The sequence below is a fragment of the Musca autumnalis genome, unplaced genomic scaffold (genome assembly GCF_047663935.1).
Source record: "Musca autumnalis isolate F117 unplaced genomic scaffold, ASM4766393v1 scaffold_4, whole genome shotgun sequence".
In the NCBI taxonomy this organism is placed as follows: Eukaryota; Metazoa; Arthropoda; class Insecta; order Diptera; family Muscidae; genus Musca; species Musca autumnalis.
The window spans coordinates 252,084,583-252,107,685 of record NW_027411977.1 but is presented as its reverse complement, the minus strand read 5'-3'; the positions used below and the strand labels follow the sequence as shown (position 1 = coordinate 252,107,685).

Sequence of the window (23,103 nt, the reverse complement as noted above, 5' to 3'; positions counted from 1 at the left end):
CTATTTTTTTACTCGCCCAAATTTGTCGTGTAAAAAGTTTTTAAAGAGAGCGTCATTCAGCGCCATTTTTATTTAAGGAGAAGTGAACATTTTACAACTTTTTTTGTGTACGGGCACGGTTTTTGGAGTAAAATGTGTAAAAGTCGTAAAAATTGTAAAAACTTTTTAGTTCTGGAACACAGCTTTATTTAATGAAGATTTATTTGACGTATACGCAAAGGAATTGACATTTGAAACCCAGTGGGTTTGTTAAATGCTGGTATATATAAACGTACTATAAGGAAACATTTTTATGAAAATCCAAGTACATACATAGTTCTATTTCATATCCCTAATAAACAAAATTAAATACAACAAAAATATATTCCATAAATTGAATAAACGTAAATTCTATAAAATAGTTTGCATCCACGGACGCAGTTGAATCACTACAAGTGGACGGTACATTTGCCGTTGGAATACATCTTTTCCTAGGATGCACTCCATTTTGCTTCCACAGCACACAGCTAGGATGCACTCCGTTTTCGATCCAAATCACAACTTTTTATGTGGTATGCAATAAAATGCAAGCTATATATCCAATTAATCCAAGCGCATCTGATTTTGCTTCATCATTCTAAAGGTTTTTTTATGTTGACTTCCCATCACTAGTTCAGCTTTCGACTTGGACTCAAACTGCACTTCACTCCATTAACAATTTCCGTCTCGTGAATTACAGCAAAAATGTTCGCAACTTCAGTTTTTATTTCTTTATTTTATAACAAACTCTCCGAAATGTATACACTCTCGTTTGTCTTTTGAAGACAAAGATGTAAATACATTAAGATTGGAAAACTCAATTGTTAACATTTGTCAATAGATGGAGTTAAGCTCTGTTGTTATGATATCATAACAACATTCTGTTAAGTAGTTTACCATTTCAGGCGATTTTAACCACCAAGTTCATACTCAATGAACTGGATACTGCTATGGAATACATTCCTGAGTCCAAATCTTTGCTTTCCTTCAATTTGTATAAGCCAAATTGCACTTTAGTGGGGTTTTTAACATTAACATACACCTGTTGTTGATAAAATGTTTATATACTTTGTTTCATAAACATTTTTGCATTATGCATCTTTTCTAGTCTTTTGGTGTGTCTTTTTACTTACTAAATGTTGCTGAAACATTTTTTTTAGCAACTTTTTCTTTACACAACTGTCAAAATCCGCAACATTAGTAATAATTATTACTAATTATCACGTAAAAAGACACAGCTTTTATGTTCTATGTCTTTGCTGCTTATAAATTGTATCCAACGGAGTACATTTTTCATAACTCCGTGTGGATTGTATCGAAGGATGTTGTGAAATCATAACTCCACATGCACAACTTCCAAAATTTTTTGCTGGGTATGGAATGTTTTTATTTCGTGTCATATGACATTGATAGGTATGTAGTGTAAACTACCTCTAAGGGCGAAACCTATAGCACTGCGTGTTGCGTGTGCGTTCAAAAATACAAAAACAAAATACATGTATTTCAAATTGAGAACAACAACAAATACATGTATTTTGTTTTTGTATTTTTGAACGCACACGCAACACGCAGAGCTATAGGTTTCGCCCTAAGACTTTAAGTCTGTCTGGTTACTTTCCCAGCAAGAACTTTCTCAGAGAGTAAGGGGTTTTTATTCTCTTTTGCTAGAAAATTGTAAAAAGTAAACAGACACCTTCCTAGCAAAAACTAGCAAGCAATCAGCTGACTTACCAAAACAGAACAATTTGTCCGCCAACAAAGGATGCAAACACGTTGTATTTTATTAAAAATAAATAAGAAAATGAAACAAAAAAGTATTTTTCCACTTTACAAATTTGTTCTTCATAAAACAATACAATTAAACTATGTTATTTCCACAATAAAATTGTTTTTAATGTTCACAAACATAAATCAACTAAAAACGGCTGATTGATTGTTTTCAGGAAGAAGAAGAGCTTGCAAGTGCTTGCTAGAAGAAATTTGTCCAGCAAGAATTTGCAAGCTCTCAGTGAAAGAACTGTCAAAATGTCTCTCTCGAATCGCTCTCTTTTGCTGGTTTTTTGTGTTAACAGACGACTTCCAGCAACAATTGGTACAAATTGTTACAAATTTTAGGGTAACCAGACACAGCTTTTAAATTCGAATGTCATCAATTATTTCCTAGACTGTGAATGGTGTCTGTTTAAGTTTTATTTTCTGTTAAGTTTAATTCAAACATACATAATTATATAATCTTAAAAACGTGTTGCATGTAAAGAAATTTATTCGTATGTTTTTGTGCTTGAAATAGTGGTAGAAAGAAATATACATATATTACAAACGCTCCAGTAAATACTATATTGACATAAAACGTCTTATAGAAGGGAAATTCTAGTGATTTTTAAATAAATTTAAACATATAGGAATTATTTGCTGTCATCTGTACGGTACGTCTCCATTGAAGGAGGTGAAAACCAACCCACTATCTTTTAGTGCTGTATTTTCATTGACAGCTTTCAAGCTGACGTATATGACTAATACCAACATGTCGTCGGTATAAGGAACAGCTGTGCATTGTTGGCTAGAAATTGGTGTAAATATTTATTAAATCCATTTTAATTCTTAAACATTCAAACATTCCAGACTTTGTTCGCAAAGAGATTTATCAGTTTTAACAAACGTTAACTCCTCCTCGTAAACATATATGCACAAATATTAAGTCTGCAAGTCATCGTAATGTCTCACCAAAAGGAGGACATGATTAACAGACAACTAGCTAAAGGTAGGTATTTGCTAATGGAAATTATTATGGTTAAATATCATCATTAGATTGCACCTAATTTTTGTAAAATAAAATTTTGTAGACGTGTCTTGAGTAGTTCGATTTTACTTATAATAAAGGTTGTTTGGTATGGCTTATTGTGGTACACTCAGGCGTTCTTTGAAGCTAGGCCAAAGTTCAATGGTGTCAATGAGATGCAATATTAATTAAAACTTTTCTTTAAAAGAAAACAACGACATTTTTAATAGTCTACTGACAACGAATTTCTGAAGCCACTGTGCCAATAACACCAAACTCGTTTGCAAATGAATGAGGCACGAGATATTAAAAGTGCTTGTCTTTGTGCTTATACGATTGGGTGCTTGTAATCTCAGCCGACTCAGGTGATTCCAGTGTTTTGTGACCGTCATTGTTTTTTTACTCGCTCTTAATGTGGACCGGGCCGAACCGATCGTTCAAACCTTTGCGAAAATACCTCTCTTTCTCTCAACATACTCATTTCCTCTCGCAATGGGTTTCTTAATAAGTTTTTGTAGTGCACGAAGAGACGGTCGTTGCAAAACCCACTTTGTTTATAGATCTATACGTTTTGAATGTATTCGCCATCGAAATGGACTTTCGATTTTGAAATTTCATTCAGTTTTCAACCACGACTTCAATCAGTTTAACCTCAACCGGTTCCGTGCTCGTCTTATAAATACGTAAAATTTCAATTATAAAGTAAATGTGCAATTTACGTCGTGATATTCGTTTTGCCATTTGAAACAAACATGAAAGTAACGGCGCGCGATGCCTCAAAATATACACATAATTTAAAATTGTTGAAATTACATTCTCCGAGTGAAAAAAAATATTCCAGTATCACTTTTGCAGTTCCTACAATAACTATGCACAAACCTCCTAAAACACACGTTAGGAAGAGTCCTTGGCGCAATGTTGCCAAGAGTGCCGTCCCGCACCAAAACAATCCCCCCCATTCTAAACTGCGACAGACTAAAATAACCGATCGACAAAATGGTGAAAAGATTAAACATAATTGTATATGTTCCGATTCACGTCTAGAGGATGATGAGTATCTGTGTAAGTTATAGTTGAATTACTGTTCAATCCGAATATTCCGTAATGTTTGCAGAATTGTTTAAAGCAAATGACTTATTTAGTATTGCAGTTATTTTTCATTAGGGCCGAAATGAGAGGCTGTCAAAATGACATGATTTACCCCTCGCAAAGTACTTTTGTTTTTATAGTCGACCGCTTGATAAGCACACCACCTTTAATATTTATAATTACATACACATTCGTAAATACTCATATGTTAAATGGACATTTATTAGTTTGGTGGGTAGGTTCGAACTCATTCGAAATATATATACTTATTCACTGACACTACTACCGTTCTAGATAAGTTCAATGAATTTGATTATTAATTATTTGATGGTCAATTTCAAGAAGAAATAATGCCATTGGTGTTTATATGGCTCCCTTGCTTTTAGTTTTTGGACCCCGTTCTCGCTCATTTAGTTATCGAGGGGGATAAGGGAACTTTCGAAATTCCAATAGATATAAGTAAATACGTATTCTAAATATGTGTGTTTTTTGAACTACATTACGCAAAACTTTGATAGTGGTATTAAGCAATTACTTGTCATGACGAGCTCGCACAATCTAATATATACATACGATCATATGCTGTATTTGTTTATTGTAATGCCATTCAGATCTGAGGCTAACAATACGTTAAATGTTTGGTTAAATAAAAAACATTTGCTTTTACAATTTCTCTAGCAATGCCTTGGTTTGGAATGGACATTGGCGGCACACTGACGAAATTGGTGTATTTTGAACCAAAGGATATCACTCCCGGTGAACAAGATGAAGAAGCAGAAAGTTTGCGCAGCATCCGACGATATCTAACGAAGAATTCAGCTTATGGTAAAACAGGCCATAGGGATGCTCATTTACAGGTAAGTCATGCCCGTATATATATATAACAATCATATCAATCCTTCCAATTACACTAAGAGCACGATACAGCTTATGTAAGATCTTTTCTTATATATGTACAAATGAAGAGGCGTAGCAAAGCAAAAAAGAGCTTGGTTCATGTTGTTATACGGCAGACCTTTGTACACACGAAGTATCCAGCACTTACGTATTTGCCAGCGCTTCTAAGTATTTCCATTAAATTAACATAACAAAATGCATAGTTAATTAGCGTATACAGACATTTTTTGGTGCACATACACTTTATTTACATTTGACGTTGTAAAAATATTGGTCGTAGAAGAAGACAGTACAATTCAATATTCGTCCAATCTCATTATATTTAGGACCTCGTACCATAAAATGCTGCTTATAGTCATTGCGATGAATTGTTTAGAAAATATGACGAATATTTAAGCAATGAGAATGAACACAACAACACACAACTTTAACCTCGGGAAGGCTCAGCCCACATTGTCAAAGGTATTAAGTGAAGTTCTGGAGTCAATAGAGGAAAAGCTGTGTAAAATTGGATTGTGTCCAAATGAACAGAAGAGAAAAATTAAAAAAAAAATATTTTTATTCAAAAGCAAATTTCCCGGGCGTTGTCGGATGCATTGAGACCAAAGAAAGATGTTCGCCATTTATATCTGAATAGAAAAGGATATTTTGGTTTAAACGTTTTGTTGCCAAGTACGTTTTGAATTTCTATTTCATTTTGAGGTTTTTCATTTTCTACCTCAGCAGATTGTCCGATTTCACTGTTATTATCATCCCATGTCTCTTCAATTCCATAGATCGCACCATATTAATTTGTAAGTCTGCTACCGCTTGCTCCATCGACGACAAAGATATTTCTTGTGATGGTCCACCTCCTGTAGCTGTAATGTTCTTTTTTTTTTTGAGAAATTTTTATACCCTCTACCATAGGATGGGGGTATATTAAGTTTGTCACTACGTTTGTAACTACTCGAAATAATCATTGTAGACCCACAAACTATATATATACTCGATCAGCGTGCAATTCTACATCGATATAGCCATGTCCGTCCGTCTGTCCGTCTGTGGAAATCACTCTAGCGTCCGAACGGATTGACGTAGGTGGATGAAATTTTGGGAAAATCTATTATTTGTACGTAGGACTTTTGGTATTGAAAGCGGGCTATGTAGGTCCACGCTTTCGTATAGCCCCCATACAAAATGACGCGTCGTCGTTTTAAGGAATTTTTAAGATATTTGTCCCATTTTACCACCGAATTGGTTGTAATTTGGTATTTTGTGTCTCCAGAGGTCAAAAAACATTCCTACCAAAGTTGGTTTATATAGGTCCACGTTTTGGTATAGCCCCCATATAACGCCCCATATAAAGTACGCGTCATTTTAATATATTTTGTATGTATTAGTCCCATTTGACAACAGAATCGGTTGCAACTTTGTATTTTGTGTTTCCAGAGGCTAAGAAACATTTCTACCATAAAATTTTTATATAGGTCCACGTTTTCATATAGCCCTCATAGGACGAGATCTCCCGATTTTCGGTATTTTGAAGGTTTTGGCCTCATTATCACACTGAGATGACTGGAATTTGGTATTTAGTCTTCGTTGGGGTATAAAACTTTCCCCCAGAAATTTTGTAGGTATAGGTCCACGCCATCATGTAGCTCCTATAGAACGGTACCTTCCGATTTTCGGTATTTTGAAGGTTGTGGCCACATTAATCCACCGAAATGGCTGAAGTTTGTGGTGGAGAGTATAAAAAGTTCGGCCCGACCGAATTTAACGCTTTTCCTACTTGTTGTCTTTAGATTGGATTTAAAATGAGTGCATACTCTGTGCCATTCATCTGGTGTACGCTCACACCTATTTAATTGCTCCGCAACATCCTTCCACGCCTCATCAAAAGTGCCTTTAGTTTCGCCAAAAAGTCGGACTCCACGAGCTACGTTTCGGTGGGCTTCCATTTTTTCAAGCAGCATTTCTAATTGCTGTTTTGTTGTTTTTACCAATATAGTAAGTACTGAAACACCAAAAAACGTATATAATATCTAATATCATGAAATTCACTTAAAATAAATGAAAATGTTTCAATTTTTCGTTTTTATTCGTTTGTAAAAATGCACGGCGAAAGCTAATTTGTTGTCGCCGGAAAATTAACTTTATGGCGACAGAATTTGACGTCGTCGGGTGACTTTTGCCATACGTAATGGAAAAATTGCAATTGGCAACGCTACACGACTCGCGTCGCAATACGGAATCGACCCACAAGATTCTCTTAAAGTAAGAAGCTATTAGGGTAACCCTAGTACTACCACATAAAATGCAACAATCTGGCAGCATCATAGCAGTGTTGCATGCATCAGTAGTTTTAAGTTATTATCTCTCTCTCTATTCATTGTCAGTACACAGTCAGTTAGTTACTTTGCAACCACCAATTAATAGACATCTCATCTGTACATATTTCGTCATATTTCATTGTTCTTCATAATTAATACTTTATTTCAACTCATAAAACAACTTAAAGTTTTATTCAATAAATGAATTGATTGTTATGTTTAAACATCGTCTTTCATTCAATCGACCACCTCCGTAAGAACATAACAATTTGGCGACGAGGATTTTGGAACAAATATGTATCATTCTCGCTAACAATTTGGCGACGAGGATTTTGGAACAAATATAAGTTTCAACAAGGCTGCGTAATAACATCAAGACATCGCACACAATAAAAGTTGTGGCAGGAAGATTTTCAAGGAAAACATCAAAACGCACAGGCGCAAGTTCATCAGGAATATTCTAACAAGAATTTTCAAGAAATCTTCAGCGATCAACACTCACACAAACAACAGGTTGCAGTCTCACATATACATTTTTTAGCTCAACACACACACCACTACAACGTTGGGAATTTCATCATTTTTGCTGTACACACATACAGATATACGACGGCAGCGTCTCTAACAAAATTGTAACGGCTGAAAACACAGACACTAGAAAAATCTAGACATGTCGGAACAAGCGAATATTGTAAAATTACTTGCACAGCAGCAAGAGCAAATAGCTAAGCAGCAGGAACAATTTGCGCAACAACAGGAATTACTAAATAAACTCACACAAATCATTGCTGGACAACAAGGTGCAAACACAGTTTCATCATCAATTCCAGGTGAATCATCAGTGGCAAAAGCCCACCTCATGGAATCTTTAGCTAATTCCATGACGGATTTTCACTATGAGCCTGACAGTGGTTTATTATTTGAATCGTGGTACAATCGTTTCAAACACATCTTCGAAAGGGAAGCAAGTGCATTGGACGATGCAGACAAAGTAGGACTTTTGTGGAGAAAAATGTCCAATCACATTCATGAACGATTCAAGAATTTCGTGTTACCAAAACAACCTCAAGAACTTTCATTGGCAGACACAGTCAAGCATCTTACAAGACTATTTGGCAGAACAGAAACACAAGTAAGTCTACGATACAAGTGTCTCCAAATCACAAAGATGGAAAATGAAGATTTTAAAGAATACGCCAGTCGTGTCAATCTTCAGTGTGAACTTTTTAAACTGGATGACTTAACTACAGACCAGTTCAAGTGTTTAATTTTCATACTTGGTCTTAAATCATCACAAGACAGTGACATCAGAATCCGTTTATTAAGGCATCTTAATGAAAGTAAGGAAGTAGTCAACCTAGAAAAGCTAGTTGATGAAACACAAAGCATTTTGGATTTGAAAAGTGACACAGAACTAATTGAGGGAAGCCAAAAACAGTGCAACAAAATTGGTAAGCCTCAACAAAAACAAAAGATACCAAAAACAGCATGTTGGTATTGTGGAGATATGCATTATGCAAAACATTGCCCCTACTCCAAGCACAAGTGTACCAAGTGTCAACAGATTGGTCACAAAGAAGGATTTTGCAACAGCATGCACAGGCAGAGCAAATCAAAACACAACAACGACAAACATCAACAAAGCAAAACCAATCATGATCAAAACTCAGAACAGAACAATGTGAGTCATCAGAATTTTAACACCAACAAAACAAAATTCAGCACAAAAACAGTATCTACAACAGATCCAGTCAAAATCAAGCAGGCAAGAAAATATGCTACAGTGAGTATTAATTCAAAGCAAGTGAAACTACAGTTGGACACGGCATCAGACATTACCATAATTTCCAAATCAACGTGGAAAAGAATCGGAAAGCCGGATGCATTTGAAACCACAGACACCGCCGAAGATGCAGGTGGCAATAAACTCACATTTTTTGCAAAACTTTTTCCAATAGAAGTGTCAGTTGCAGGAAAATCAAAAATTGTGGATTGTTACATTTCAAATTTGGAATCATTAAATGTCCTAGGCATAGATTGGATTGAGAAATTTAATCTATGGGATATTCCAATAGCAAAATGGTGTCATCAGATCAAGTTCACAGGGACTAAGTCATTTAACAATGCTTATCAAGTACTCAATGCTCACTTTCATCCCAGCCCAAATAGGCAAGTCAAAACAGCACTCAAAAAAAGGGAAGAGGAAGGAGCGACCGCAAAAGCATCTTCAAGAAGAAAAACTCACAACGTATTCAACGTTCATAAAAATCTATGTTCATCAGTCATGGACAGAAATCAGAAAAAGGAAAGTCAGTATAATTCCAAACACGGAAGTCGCATCAAGGTACATGCAGATCAACTTCAAACAAAAATAGGCGATACTTCTGCTTCATCAAACAAATTATCACCTTTGGACATATTACTTCGAGAATTCAACATTAAATTGCCGTATACAGATTCTACAGCATATCAACCAGAATCATCCACAGACGACAACCAGTTGAAGTAATATCCAGAACCCAGGTTCAAACTTAAAAGGGGAGATATTAGGGTAACCCTAGTACTACCACATAAAATGCAACAATCTGGCAGCATCATAGCAGTGTTGCATGCATCAGTAGTTTTAAGTTATTATCTCTCTCTCTATTCATTGTCAGTACACAGTCAGTTAGTTACTTTGCAACCACCAATTAATAGACATCTCATCTGTACATATTTCGTCATATTTCATTGTTCTTCATAATTAATACTTTATTTCAACTCATAAAACAACTTAAAGTTTTATTCAATAAATGAATTGATTGTTATGTTTAAACATCGTCTTTCATTCAATCGACCACCTCCGTAAGAACATAACAGAAGCATAAACAGCATTAGAAATATTTTTTTGAAACACTACCATCATATATCAGATACATATATGAGATGATTTTTCTAAATCATTATTGTTTCTATTTTCAGATGGACAATGTAGAGATACGTAAACGAAAAGGTTCCCTCCATTTTATACGCTTTCAGACCACAGATATGGGTAACTTTTTGTCGTTAGCCAAGCAGAAGGGAATGGCAGAATTGGTGACAACAGTTTGCGCAACCGGGGGAGGAGCGTTTAAGTTTGAAAACGATTTTCGTGAGGTAAGTAATAAATAATACTTGTTAGAATAACGCTGTACATTTTTCAGTAGAGACAAAGATATCTTCTTCACTACACCACAGTACTGGATTTCTTTTGATTTCGTTAAGTATTTGGTTATATTTCTTTCTAACCCATTTTCGATTTATTACCATTTTGTTGAAAAAATTCTTTGTTTTAGTAGAAATGTTATTACGACTTGTACCCGTTTAACTGAAAAAATTGGCGACGACTGATAACACAGAGAGGGGGAGCAAATCGAAATACTACTCTTCTGTTGAAAAAGTCGCGACGCAAATGCCTGAAACACGTGGGCGCAATTAGAAATAAGTCTCTTTTGTTGATACATAGTAGTTACTCTGAGGACATGAAGAGTGATTTAACGTTATTTTTCGACGAAAGGTTTCGCCGCCAAAACAATCCGACATCTACTTTTTTCCTTTATATATACGAATTATTTTCTTCGAGAAATTATTTACAATTTTTACGCAGAAATTAAAAAAGATTTGAATCGGTTTCAGAGATATAGACCAGATTTGCTGCAAAAAGTCAATCCCCCTTATTACGGTTGGCGCAGTCGTATGCGTTCTAATGTCGTAGGCGTAGTCGTAGTTTACATTTTTATATGATGAAAAATGATATACTACGATCATTTTTTTTATTTTATAGCATCATAGATCCATATAATATCGAAAGAAACAAATTCATCATTCCCTGGACGGATTTCTTGGGTTATAAATAACATTTATTTTTTTGATACGACAAATCGGTATCACGTAAAGCGTTGAAATACGAGGAAAGGGTCGTGACCGATTTTGTTAACGACTGCATATAAAAATAAAAACAAATCAATTTCAAAAGAATTTTTTGGTAATGATTAATGAAATATGTATGTATATTGGGAAATAATAAGAAAAATAAGATTTGAATCGGTTTCAGAGATATAGACAAGATTTGCTGCAAAAAGTCAATCCCCCTTATTACGGTTGGCGCAGTCGTATGCGTTCTAATGTCGTAGGCGTAGTTTACATTTTTATATGATGAAAAATGATATACTACGATCATTTTTTTACTTTATAGCATCATAGATCCATATAATATCGAAAGAAACACATTCATCATTCCCTGGACGGATTTCTTGGGTTATAAATAACATTTATTTTTTTGATACGACAAATCGGTATCACGTAAAGCGTTGAAATACGAGGAAAGAGTCGTGACCGATTTTGTTAACGACTGCATATAAAAATAAAAACAAATCAATTTCAAAAGAATTTTTTGGTAATGATTAATGAAATATGTATGTATATTGGGAAATAACTAAGATAAATAAAATTTTTATTTCTTTTTCATTTTCGTATGACAAATTTCGTTTTTTTATAAGATGACAAATTTTTATTGAAAATGCAAATTTTCTTAGTTTCTTAGTTCTTGTTCAAAAGATGATTTGGAACAAATTATTTTACAATTAAAAAATATATATTTTTTATTAATTTTCTCGTTTATTTCTTTTTTTTTTAATTTTGTATGAGAAAAAAATTGTCGTTGTCGTAAATTTTTCGTGATACCATAAAATAACCATACGACAACGACTACGCCAATGACTACAAAAACATCTACGCCAAACAATTATTTTGATTATAAAAACTGTAGGGTTGGTTTTTATTCTGGATTAAAAGTTTAAACATGATCTACTAACAATTCTATTAATATTTTTACCAAACGAATTCTTTAAAATTTGATATTTTAGCTTTTAAGGACGAATATATTCATAATACCAATCAGTCGTTTCAACACGTCGACTACGCCAACCGTAATAAGGCTGAATATTTAGCCATGTGTAGATGAGGCCATCAAATCCAAACTCGATCTGACAACACAAAACGGAAGTAGTATTTTTTGTCGTTTGGTTATTTTCTTTAAAGAAACACTCCGTGTAGGTTCTTTGCTAAGGAATAACTTAAAAATTTTGCACTGTGTAATAAGTGTTTCCCCAATAGAACACCTTTGAAATAGACTGCTGGATATTTTCGCCCTTCTTTGTTTGTAAAATCAATTCATTTTAACACATTCATTTAAATATATTGATTATATATCTTAAAGATAACTGAGATTCAAAAATACCTATAACACAGTGTATTTTATAAAGAGGCAGCTTTACTTTTTCAACTGTGAACATCTAACAACACACAATTTCGTTAAATATGTCGCACTACTTCCTTCTCTTACAGCAGGTGAATATGAAATTGGCGAAATTTGATGAACTGGATACACTCATCAAAGGCATTCTTTTTGCTGAAATACAAAACCGCACAGAGTGTTATTATTATGAAAATGCCAGGGATATTATGTGAGTAATCAATGTAATGAGAGATAACGATACAAATAAGTTAAATTAATTGAAATGTATCTTTAATGCGCAGGAAAAGCGAAAAGAAAGCCTTCGATTTTTCACAGCCGTACCCATTTATTTTAGTCAACGTTGGATCTGGAGTTTCAATATTGGCGGTATATGGTCCCGACAACTACAAACGAGTTTCTGGTACAAGGTATATTAGAACGCAGAATGTGCATATGCGTTGAAAAATAAAATTTAAATAATTCATTTTAGTTTGGGTGGTGGTACCTTCCTTGGCCTTTGCTGCCTCTTAACCGGCTGCAACACATTCGAGGAGGCAATTCAACTTGCTACAAAAGGTGATAATCGCAAAGTAGACAAATTGGTTCGTGATATTTATGGCGGGGATTACGACCGTTTCGGTTTAACTGGGGATCTTGTAGCATCAAGGTTCGTAAATTACCTATGATTTCTTCCCGTTTGTTATTTTGCATATTTTTCAGCTTCGGGCAAATGCACATCAAAGATAAGCGTTCATCGGTGTCACGAGAAGATCTTGCAAATGCCACATTGGTAACAATAACGAACAATATTGGTTTAATTGCTCGCATGTGTGCACTGAATGAAAAAATAGACAAGGTCAGTAACAATTTAACATATTTGAAGAAAAACAATGTTATTACCTTATTTCATATGTTTGCAGGTGGTGTTTGTTGGTAATTTCTTACGGGTCAATCCAATAGCCATGAAGCTTTTGGCTTATGCAATGGAATTTTGGTCCAACGGTACACTTAAGGGATTGTTCTTGGAACACGAAGGATACTTTGGCGCTTTAGGCTGTTTACTTCAATTCAATGGAGAAATTGCCGCAGCGTTAAATGACACGTCTGAAAAATGTACAACCACTTCATTATCACCTACATCGGATAAAACAGAAGAGCTACTGTCCCCAGTAGACGATTTTCCAACCACATCTACTGATTCCAATTTACCAAAAGAAACACAGAGATAGTTTTTAATTTGCTTTTAAGCGGTGCCTTTATTTATTTTAAGCATTAAACAACATACTTCCACAACATTATCCCCTAGACTATGTGTAATCGATTATGTTTTGGCCTTTGTTTTAACTCTAGTAGATAGCATAAATAATACTATATATTGTATATAGACCACATTGTCTCCCATAGGTATGTAAATTCATTCGTTCATTCCTGGTTTCCTGGTATTAACCGAGTGTGTACATTATCGATTTCTCATTTAATCTAGAAATGGTTTTTCGAATGAAATTGACTGTTTTAACGGGCATACCTATGACGACGCGTCTGTCGAAATCCAGATGACAACAAATATCCATTGCACAACATATTAGATCTTTTGCTCATTTTTGTGATTTGTTCGTATTATATTGCTTATAGTTTTATTTTTATTGACTATTTATATATGTTGACAGAAATAATAAATAACATGAGATGATTTCACGGTAAAAAATAATTTTATTTGAAATGATCAAACGTATTCTTTTACGAATTATTTACGAAGCACGTTTATATTGCTATAGTCCCTGATTGTACCACAGTTTACCTTGAAGTCCATTACGTGGACACTACGATCAGTTGCCACAAATAAGTATCGGCTATCGGAAGCTATACTATATACCGGTGATGACCTAAACTCTCTTCGGTATTTGTCTCGTGATTGTGGAAAGTACAACTGCATGTGTTTTCCCGGAACACGTATGTCGTACAAATTTACTCGACTATGATGTTTTGTGCCACACAAAACTGCATACAAGCCATCGTAGTCCAAACAGTATAATGATGAATCAAAAGGGTCTTCCCATATATGTTCGTCGTTGTCGGAACGTCGATCATAAAGACGAAAAGTTGTATCAAAATTGGCGGTAAGTAATACATTTTCATCTTTAATTTTGAGATCGTATATTGAAATTGTATTCGAATTTAGGACGATTTCGGTTCCACTAAAAATAGAATAATGTTGATCCATATAAAATTTGAAAAACCAATCATTACTACGATACGTAAATTTAAAATACTAATGTTTGTTAATACTAATGTTTGAGAAAAAATAAACAGTTGCCTTTCAAACTGTGGCTTGGAGTTTATGGTGTACAATTCAGAGTTCGTTTATCGAAATTGTAATTGAGTTTAATAACATTTTTGGCGGCGCTATTTTAAATCAGATTTGTTGTTTAGGTTTAAACAAGATTCAATAACTTTGGCAGTTTGTACAGGTATTATTAATTAATACTAAAGACGTTTTCGAAATGCTAATGATATGCTATTCTTGTAGCACACCATTGGCTGCTGGGAAATATTTCCAACACTATGTTACACTAGCTCATCCAATTTACTACTATTACTACGATACGTAAATTTATAGTACTAATGTTTGAGAAAAAATAAACAGTTGCCTTTCAAACTGTGGCTTGGAGTCTATGGTGCACAGTTCAGAGTTTGTTAATCGAAATTGTAATTGAGTTTAATAACCGGACATCTTCTGGCAATCACCTCTGCACCTCACGTGTATTGAACACCCCTAATACCCTAGACAGACGGCAGCGTTAATTTGCATTAACTGCCTTAATTCAAATTAATTCGTGCATTATCCACATTCTTAATGCACAAAATCAAAGGGAATTTAAACTGAATTTAGGTATTTTAATATGACAATGCTGTAAAAGAGAGCCCATATTCATGTAGGAGAGTCTCTCTCCATTCATATATTCTCATATTCATATATTCATGCTCTGAGACACAATTTGCATTGCAAACCATAGACTAATGAAAACATAGACGAAGGAATACTCAATTTTGCCGCAATCAAGTTGCTCAAATCCGAAAACTCAAAAAAGTTCGAAGACGATTTTTCGGGAAAATGGCAATATTTTCATGGATATTTTTATCTGAGGATATAGTTCCCATCAAAAACTAACCCCATGTAGCCTTTTGCATTGCAAACCATAGACTAATGAAAACATAGACGAAGGAATACTCAATTTTGCCGCAATCAAGTTGCTCAAATCCGAAAACTCAAAAAAGTTCGAAGACGATTTTTCGGGAAAATGGCAATATTTTCATGGATATTTTTATCTGAGGATATAGTTCCCATCAAAAACTAACCCCATGTAGCCTTTTGCCAGAAGAAAATATTTATTAACTTGTATTTTTTGGCATTTTATATTGAGTTTCTTTTTCAACACACTCAATTCGAACATACTCGGTGAGAGCATTCCTTCGTCTATGTTTTCATTAGTCTATGTTGCAAACAACAACAAAACAGTTGTTTACCAGGAAACAGCTGTTTCGTAAATGCAGAAACTGTCGTAAATACCAGTGTGACCAGATTTAAAAAAGTGTTTCAACTAAATCAGCATTAAAATAATGGCAAAAAATGCTAAAACGAATATAAAAATGCCAAAAAATAATGCTAAATTTAAAAACGTTATTTTTTAATAAAATATATCCTCCACCACAGTATAGAAGGTTTAATTAAGTTTGTTTTTCCGTTTGTAGAGCATTGAAATAATCATTTGCGACCATATAAAGTATATATGTATATTCATGATAAGAGTAAAATTCTTAGTCGATCTATGTATGTCTGTCCGTCTGTGGTAATCACTCTGACATCCACAAAAACTGAGATAGGCAACTCAGTTTCAGGTCAAGTTCGAAGATATATTATATCGGTCCATGTTTTGATACAACATCTATAAAAAGGTGCAGGAAGATTTCCAGGCTATTCTGAACGCATGGGAGTTGGGAATTTTTTCCCATTCCTACATTTTCGTATTCTGAATAAAATTTTGTGTAATTTTTTTCCCCATTTCCCATCTCCCTCATTCTGAATGAAGTTCGAATTGGGAATTTGTTCCCATGGAAAAAAAAGGATACATTCTCTATCTTGATTTGTGGGAGAATTTTGTGTGTTTTTGTGGGAAAAATCTCCCCAGAAAACAGTGTGGGAGTTTGAAAAAAAAATTTTCAAGAAATTTCATATTTTTATGAAATTTCATATTTAATCGCCATGTATTTGCTTAATAAAAGCATACAAAATGTACTGTAAAATATGTCATTAGTAGACTTCGGATTTTGCATATTCTTATATGATACAAAAACCTGCAAGAATCTAACATGTTTTACACCGATAAAAAATTTTCCTTTATGTTATCGAACAAAACAAAACCAAAAAAAGTAGTAAAAATTAGTAGATTTTTGCAGTTCTGGAACAGACCGTATGTATTGAAATATGAGAAAAAGAGTCATGGTTGATTCTATTAACGCAGCACAGCAAGTAAAAACAAATCAATTTCAAAAGAATTTTTGGCAATAATTATTAAAATATATTGGAAAATAACCATAATATATACAATCTTTACAACTTTTACTCATGTTCGTAATATAAACATCGGGTTTTTTAAATTAGACGACTAACGTTCTATTGAAAACGTGTTAGTCTCTTCAACGACACGACAACGATCACACAAACGTACATACATATATGGCAAATTATTGCAATGCTATTCCATTTTCCGAAATGCCTTTTCTTGAATAGGATCGTTATTTTTGAACGTAGAAGCTTGAAATTTTGCAAGGGCATGTGTTTTAGTTTTAGATTTAATCAAAAACGTATTTTATTATTATTATTATTATTATTTTTTTTTTTTTTTTGAGATACGTCTTCGGAAATTTATGGTGACGATATGTAATAACACGCAAAAATATGTAATAATCGAGAAAAATATCCGAATTTATCTTTTTGAATTTTTTTAAAAATATGCAAAATACGAGTTCTAGCGATCATTAGGAATAAGTAAAACTAGCGATATACTCGTTAAACCCCTAACTAAAATTACCCCGTATCAACATACAATTTTTAAATTCGTTACAAACTTAAAAAGTTCCTATTACTTTATACACAAAAATTATGTTTGCCTACTAATTAAAAAATGCTTACACCAATTCGCACATTCAGAAGAAACTGTGCTTATTAGAACACTTAAAAAATCCATAAATCAATGCACGGTTGTTGAATTAAGTGAGTTGTGCTTTTGCTAATCTAATTCAAAAACCGCGAATTCAATGCAAATAGGCATCTTGTATTACAAAACAAAATTACAGCCCCCAAAAGTATGCTATAATAATTTGGTGTAACTAATTTCGAATTTCAGCTCCCATGTTTTTGCTGTTCCCACGTCGTTGAGAATATGGAAAACGTGGGAATGGGAAATTTCGTTCCCATGGGAAACAGTTCCCATGGGAATGTTCAGAATAGGGCTGTTCATGTTTTTTTCTGATTTTGGCTACATATTCAGACTGAATTAGCTATGATTTGGCGTTTGAGGTTCCAAAACCCTTCTCTACCAAAAATTGTAGACATAGGTCCCAGTGGTTTAACAACTTCTTCACCATAAAGCATAGCCACATGACTTTTGTTTAGTAAATTAGGTCACAATTAGATTCCAAAAAGATCGGGAGTCTCAGCACACTTACATCAAGAACATGAGGTGCTTCGCCACGATGAGTAGAATATGGAAAGTTCAAACGTTACCTTGACGATTTTTCAAACGTTATCTTGACGATTTTCTAAAGCAGTGCCGGCCAAGAAGAAGCCCTTAGGCGTGTGTCTGTGGTTGAGGTTTTTTTCCTTCTTTTTTTCAATTGCGCACGACAATTAAAATTAAGGCTACTTGGGCAACATGTTGGACAACTATGACGATTATGGGACGTAAAAAAGTAAGTAAGTAGTTTATTGTTCAGTTTATGACAGCGTGTTAGTAAGAGTATGCAGGCAAGCTAAAAAACAAATCAAAACATTTGATCTATCTTGCACGCTCTTTCTTTGCGTTCGGATCGTATGTGTGTGAATTGCCGTAAATCTTCGTAACCAGAGACAAATGGCTGTTCGGCACTGCCCTAAAGTAATCAATTTTAACTACATCCCACTTTAAACTTGTTCTTTTTAAATTTGAAAACAAACAAGTAAGAAAAGCGTTAAGTTCGGTCGGGCCGAACTTTTTATACCCTCCACCACAAATTTCAGCCATTTCGGTGGATTAATGTGGCCACAACATTCAAAATACCGAAAATCGGAAGTTACCGTTCTATGGGGGCTATATGATGGCGCGGACCTATACCTACAAATTTCTGGGGGGGAGTTTTATATCCCCAACGAAGACTAAATACCAAATTTCAGCCATCTCGGTGTGATAATGAGGCCAAAACCTTCAAAATACCGAAAATCGGGAGATATCGTCCTATGGGGGCTATATCAAAACGTGGACCTATATAAACATTTTATGGTAGAAATGTTTCTTAGCCTATGGAAGCACAAAATACAAAGTTACAAGCGATTCTTTGGTCAAATGAGTCTAATACATTCAAAATATATTAAAATGACGCGTACTTTATAAGGGGCCTTATGTGGGGGCTATACCAAAACGTGGACCTATATAACCCAACTTTGGTAGGAATGTTTTCTGGCCTCTGAAGACACAAAATACCAAATTACAACCAATTCTGTGGTCAAATGGGTCTAATACATTCAAAATATATTAAAATGACGCGTACTTTATATGGGGCCTTATATGGGGGCTATACCAAAACGTGGACCTATATAACCCAACTTTGGTAGGAATATTTTTTGGCCTCTGGAGACACAAAGTACCAAATTACAACCAATTCGGTGGTAAAATGGGCCAAATATCTTAAAAATTCCTTAAAACGACGACGCGTCACGCGTCATTTTGTATGGGGGCTATACGAAAGCGTGGACCTACATAGCCCGCTTTCAATACCAAAAGTCCTACATAAATATAACATATTTTCCCAAAATTTCATCAACCTACGTCAATCCGTTCGAACGCTAGAGTGATTTCCACAGACGGACAGACGGACAGACGGACAGACAGACAGACGGACGGACATGGCTATATCGATGTAGAATTGCACGCTGATCAAGAATATATATACTTTGTGGGGTCTACAATGATTATTTCGAGTAGTTACAAACGTAGTGACAAACTTAATATACCCCCATCCTATGGTGGAGGGTATAAAAATATGAGATTTAGCTTGACTTACATACAAATAGTAAGTAAAATTTTACTTTAAAAATAAAAAGTAAAATTTTACCGAAAAACAAAAAATGGGAATTTTTAAATTGAGCATCGAAAATGATACACCGCAGTGATCGATTAAAAAACCCGTGCTTTAAAAACCATCGATTTTAGTTTTTTTTTTTATGTTTTTATTTACATTTTCGGGAAAAATTTGATGTCATTTGGTATTTAAAGTTCGCAGTAGTTAAAAACTTCTCCATCGAAAATTGAGTACATAGGCCCAAGTTGTGCTATACCCCCTACCCGGTACTGTTTTAGTTTCAAGTTTTTAGATGACTGAATTATTAAGTATTTGGGGTTCCCAGTGGTCAAAAAACTTCTCCACCTAAAATAGTGGCATTGATACTTTCGTAACAAAAATAAAATCTAGTTATTCCATTTCAGTTCTGAATATTTCGTGGTGGAGGATATGACAAGTTCGAACCGGCCAAACTTAACAGTGTTTACTTGTTTTATTTTGGTTGCTTATTCACATTTTCAATCCTTTAAATCAGAGTAAAGGCCTCGACACATAAGAAGCATGACATTCTTGCTGAAGTCATATATGAAAAAAAGACTAAAGACCAAGTTCGACCTAATAAAAATATTTCAGAATCACATTTGAATTGAGTCGAACTTTGTCTTTAGTCATTTACCAGGTATGACTTAAGCAAGAACGCCATGTTTCTTATGTGTCGAGGTCTTAAAGACGGAAAACTTCGTTGTTTTGAACTGTTCAAGCAGCTGTTCAATTCAATTCAACCAACATTTATTCTGTTTTTTTTTTATAAAAAAGTATTAGTATTTATTTCAGAATTTGTGGATAGAATAATGCTATACTAATAATTAAAAAATGCTGAAAAAATTCTAAATGCTAAATTGAAATTTTGCGGCTAAATACAATAAAGTAATGCTAAATTTAGCCACACTGGTAAATACCAGGGATGTCAACTGTTCCGAGGTAAAAATCGCTACAGCCACATACGCACCATAGGTCTGTAGCGATTTTTACCTTAAAACAGTTGAAATTCCTGCTTAAACAGTGGTTTTTGTACGTCAAAAATCACCACAAGTAGCGGGAAAACCACCAAGTTGGCACCCCTGGTAAATACACATCTTAATGCAAATTAACGTTGCCGTCGGTCTAGGGCATTGGTGATCGCTTCCTTACGGTAGTGTAAAAACAAACCACACGTATTCTCTCTTTATTTCTGATTTGCCATTGCTTAACAATTGGGAGAGTGTCTTACCACTTGTAATAACCAAATATTCTGAGCACCCCTGGTCTAGGGTATAAAGCTATTCTGCAACACACTTTACACCTAGTTGGGGTGTATTCCTCACACTGTAATTTTGATGGCGAGAGCTGAGTGTATCCTTATTTTTTTAAAGAAATTAATTGAAATTTTCTACAAAAAAACTGCATAGGACTAACATTTAATGTGTTTTCTATTAGCATTTAAACATTTTCTTAACAAAATATGATTTAAAATGTATTTTTTCTTAAAGTACCAAATTCAACATTTAGAAGTTCGTTTCTTTGCGTCTTTTTCGTAAACAATTAAACGAACAAAGGGTACATACCCAGCAAACCAAAATCGAAAGAAACATCCGAATTCGATCCGAAAGTCGGAGGAAACATCCGAGTTCGGATGCGAATTCGGTCCGAACTCTGACCGAAAGTCATATGGCGTGGTTGACGTGTTCTCTGACCGAAATTCGGATGAAAGTCGGAAGTTTTTGCAGGCTTTCGCACCGAATTCGGGCCAAATTCTGATGAACTATCGTATGAGTTTCTGATTTATTAACCGACGTTCGGACAGATATCGGTCCGAATTCGGAAGTAAAATCTTATGAAATTCGGAAGTTTTGGACGACTTTCGGACCGAATTCCGTCCGACGTCTGAAGAACTATTGTATGAATTTCTGGTTTATTTACCAGCTATCTAACAGAATTTGTCTTTTTATTTAAAAATGTTAAATGTCAAATTGAATTCAAGAAAAATTAAAATCCTTGCATTTAAATGTTTGTTCATCTACTATAAACATATTAAAGTTTTTAATATTATCTTAGGCTGTTAAATGTTCGTGCGCCACTTGGTAGGAAAAACCAACAGTGGAAAACAGCAAATTCATCAACAGGATCTGTGAAATATGTAAAACAAGTGTTAATAAAAAACTTAACTTTGGCAATATATTATTTATTTTGACATGTTTGAAAAACTGATGTGTTTGGTTTTTTACCGGATTAGTCTTCTACAAAAATATGAAAAATTATTCTGGCTAATCCTTTACTAGAGTACTTAAAGTTAGTAATACATCTTATCAATTCAAATATACGCTTGCACTTTTGTACAGGAAATGAAATTTCACTGCGTGGCATAAATATTTTGACAAAATGTTTCTATTGATTTTTAGACCTCAACAATTAAAAACGTGTTTTTTATATTATTGATTATTATCAGTTACCGTAAAAATAACATATTTCACACACATCTGTACCATTATGGATCCATTTACGGATCGATATTTCAAGGATATAGGGATAATCAAAAGATTTATCATTAAACAACATTTTCAAGGATTTTCTCCCATTATCTCGGAATATTTTGCGGATTTCGACTTTTTTATGAGAGTAAGAACATTTCTTCTCTTGCAAATGTGATATTTGAAGGAAATAACATTATGTTTGAACCCGGAACACGCTCCAAACGTGCTCCACAAAATTCAGCCTTACCACAGTTAGCAGTGTTCTGCAAATGAATACATAACACTTCGATCCATTTACTACCATGTTGTTATGAAAGATCGTTCAAAGTGCCAAAATATTCATTATAGTCCTCATCAATAACGATAAAAATTAAATATTGCAGTAATTTAAAGGGTGGATCAGGCCAGGGATCATTTGGGTATGGAAATAGTGTCAGAAGGACATTTATTTCACAAAGATACCCAACTTTTTGGTGGTTTTTTGACTCAAGCTGTATTTTAAGATGAATTTTGATCAAATATATTTTTATCAGTCCACAATATGCTCAGCCACAATAATTGTGGGGGTGAATGATTTTTATTGAAAATCTAATTCATAATTTTTGTAGTTATGTCTTATCAACCGAGTGGAATAGAAAAAAAAAAGTTAATTCAAATTAATATTTTTCAAACGTGTAGAGGTTCTAGTCTTAATAGAGAACTTGTTTTGACATCGAAATTGCTCAGAAGATGAGGATTTGTGCACATAATTAAGATTAGATTTGTAATTCTGCTCCATTTACCGGAGAACAACGTCTGTAATTTGACATTTTCGTGCATATTTACAGCGTTTTCGGTATTTGGATGTTTGTTCGTTACAAAATAAATAGATAACTGCAGCAATATCTAATCATTAGCTAAAACTACCACCGAAACTGTCATTATAAATTT

General features: G+C 34.2%; 2 protein-coding genes across 15 annotated transcripts in view; one reads left to right on the top strand and one right to left on the bottom strand.

The window, feature by feature from the left end:
• The window catches only part of LOC141402776 (F-box/WD repeat-containing protein 4), a 97,329-nt gene that overhangs the window by 10,613 nt on the left and 63,613 nt on the right, over nucleotides 1-23,103 (bottom strand). For 3 of the 4 annotated variants that reach the window (XM_073984720.1, XM_073984718.1, XM_073984719.1), the window contains one exon: nucleotides 13,579-14,544. The exons of the other annotated variant lie outside the window; for it this stretch is intronic. In XM_073984720.1, coding sequence (XP_073840821.1) covers nucleotides 14,094-14,544 — 451 coding nt within the window. In that variant the 3' untranslated portion in view covers nucleotides 13,579-14,093. Of the gene's footprint in view, nucleotides 1-13,578; nucleotides 14,545-23,103 lie in introns of those variants that run through there. 4 annotated transcript variants of the gene reach the window in all.
• Nucleotides 2,487-14,054, top strand: fbl (pantothenate kinase 3 fbl). 11 transcript variants are annotated; one of them, XR_012412718.1, is made up of 9 exons: nucleotides 2,487-2,779; nucleotides 4,565-4,743; nucleotides 10,057-10,230; nucleotides 12,460-12,578; nucleotides 12,652-12,777; nucleotides 12,840-13,016; nucleotides 13,070-13,205; nucleotides 13,270-13,753; nucleotides 13,833-14,054. XR_012412718.1 is itself a non-coding variant. In XM_073984714.1 (8 exons), the coding sequence occupies exons 1-8, from the start codon at nucleotides 2,734-2,736 to the stop codon at nucleotides 13,576-13,578; spliced, it is 1,266 nt and encodes a 421-aa protein (XP_073840815.1). In that variant the 5' UTR covers nucleotides 2,494-2,733; the 3' UTR covers nucleotides 13,579-14,054. The 11 variants fall into 11 exon arrangements, 5 of the variants coding, with proteins under 5 accessions (XP_073840815.1, XP_073840816.1, XP_073840814.1 ...); XR_012412719.1 differs by having other exon boundaries at nucleotides 2,529-2,779; nucleotides 12,463-12,578; XR_012412717.1 differs by lacking the exon at nucleotides 2,487-2,779 and adding an exon at nucleotides 2,848-3,859.

Coding starts and splice junctions, on each gene's coding strand:
- fbl (XM_073984713.1), top strand. CDS start 3,550: ATGAAAGTAACGGCGCGCGATGCCTCAAAATATACACATAATTTAAAA. Junction 12,579..12,651: donor GAAAATGCCAGGGATATTAT/GTGAGTAATCAA, acceptor TTTAATGCGCAG/GAAAAGCGAAAAGAAAGCCT. Junction 13,017..13,069: donor GGGGATCTTGTAGCATCAAG/GTTCGTAAATTA, acceptor CATATTTTTCAG/CTTCGGGCAAATGCACATCA.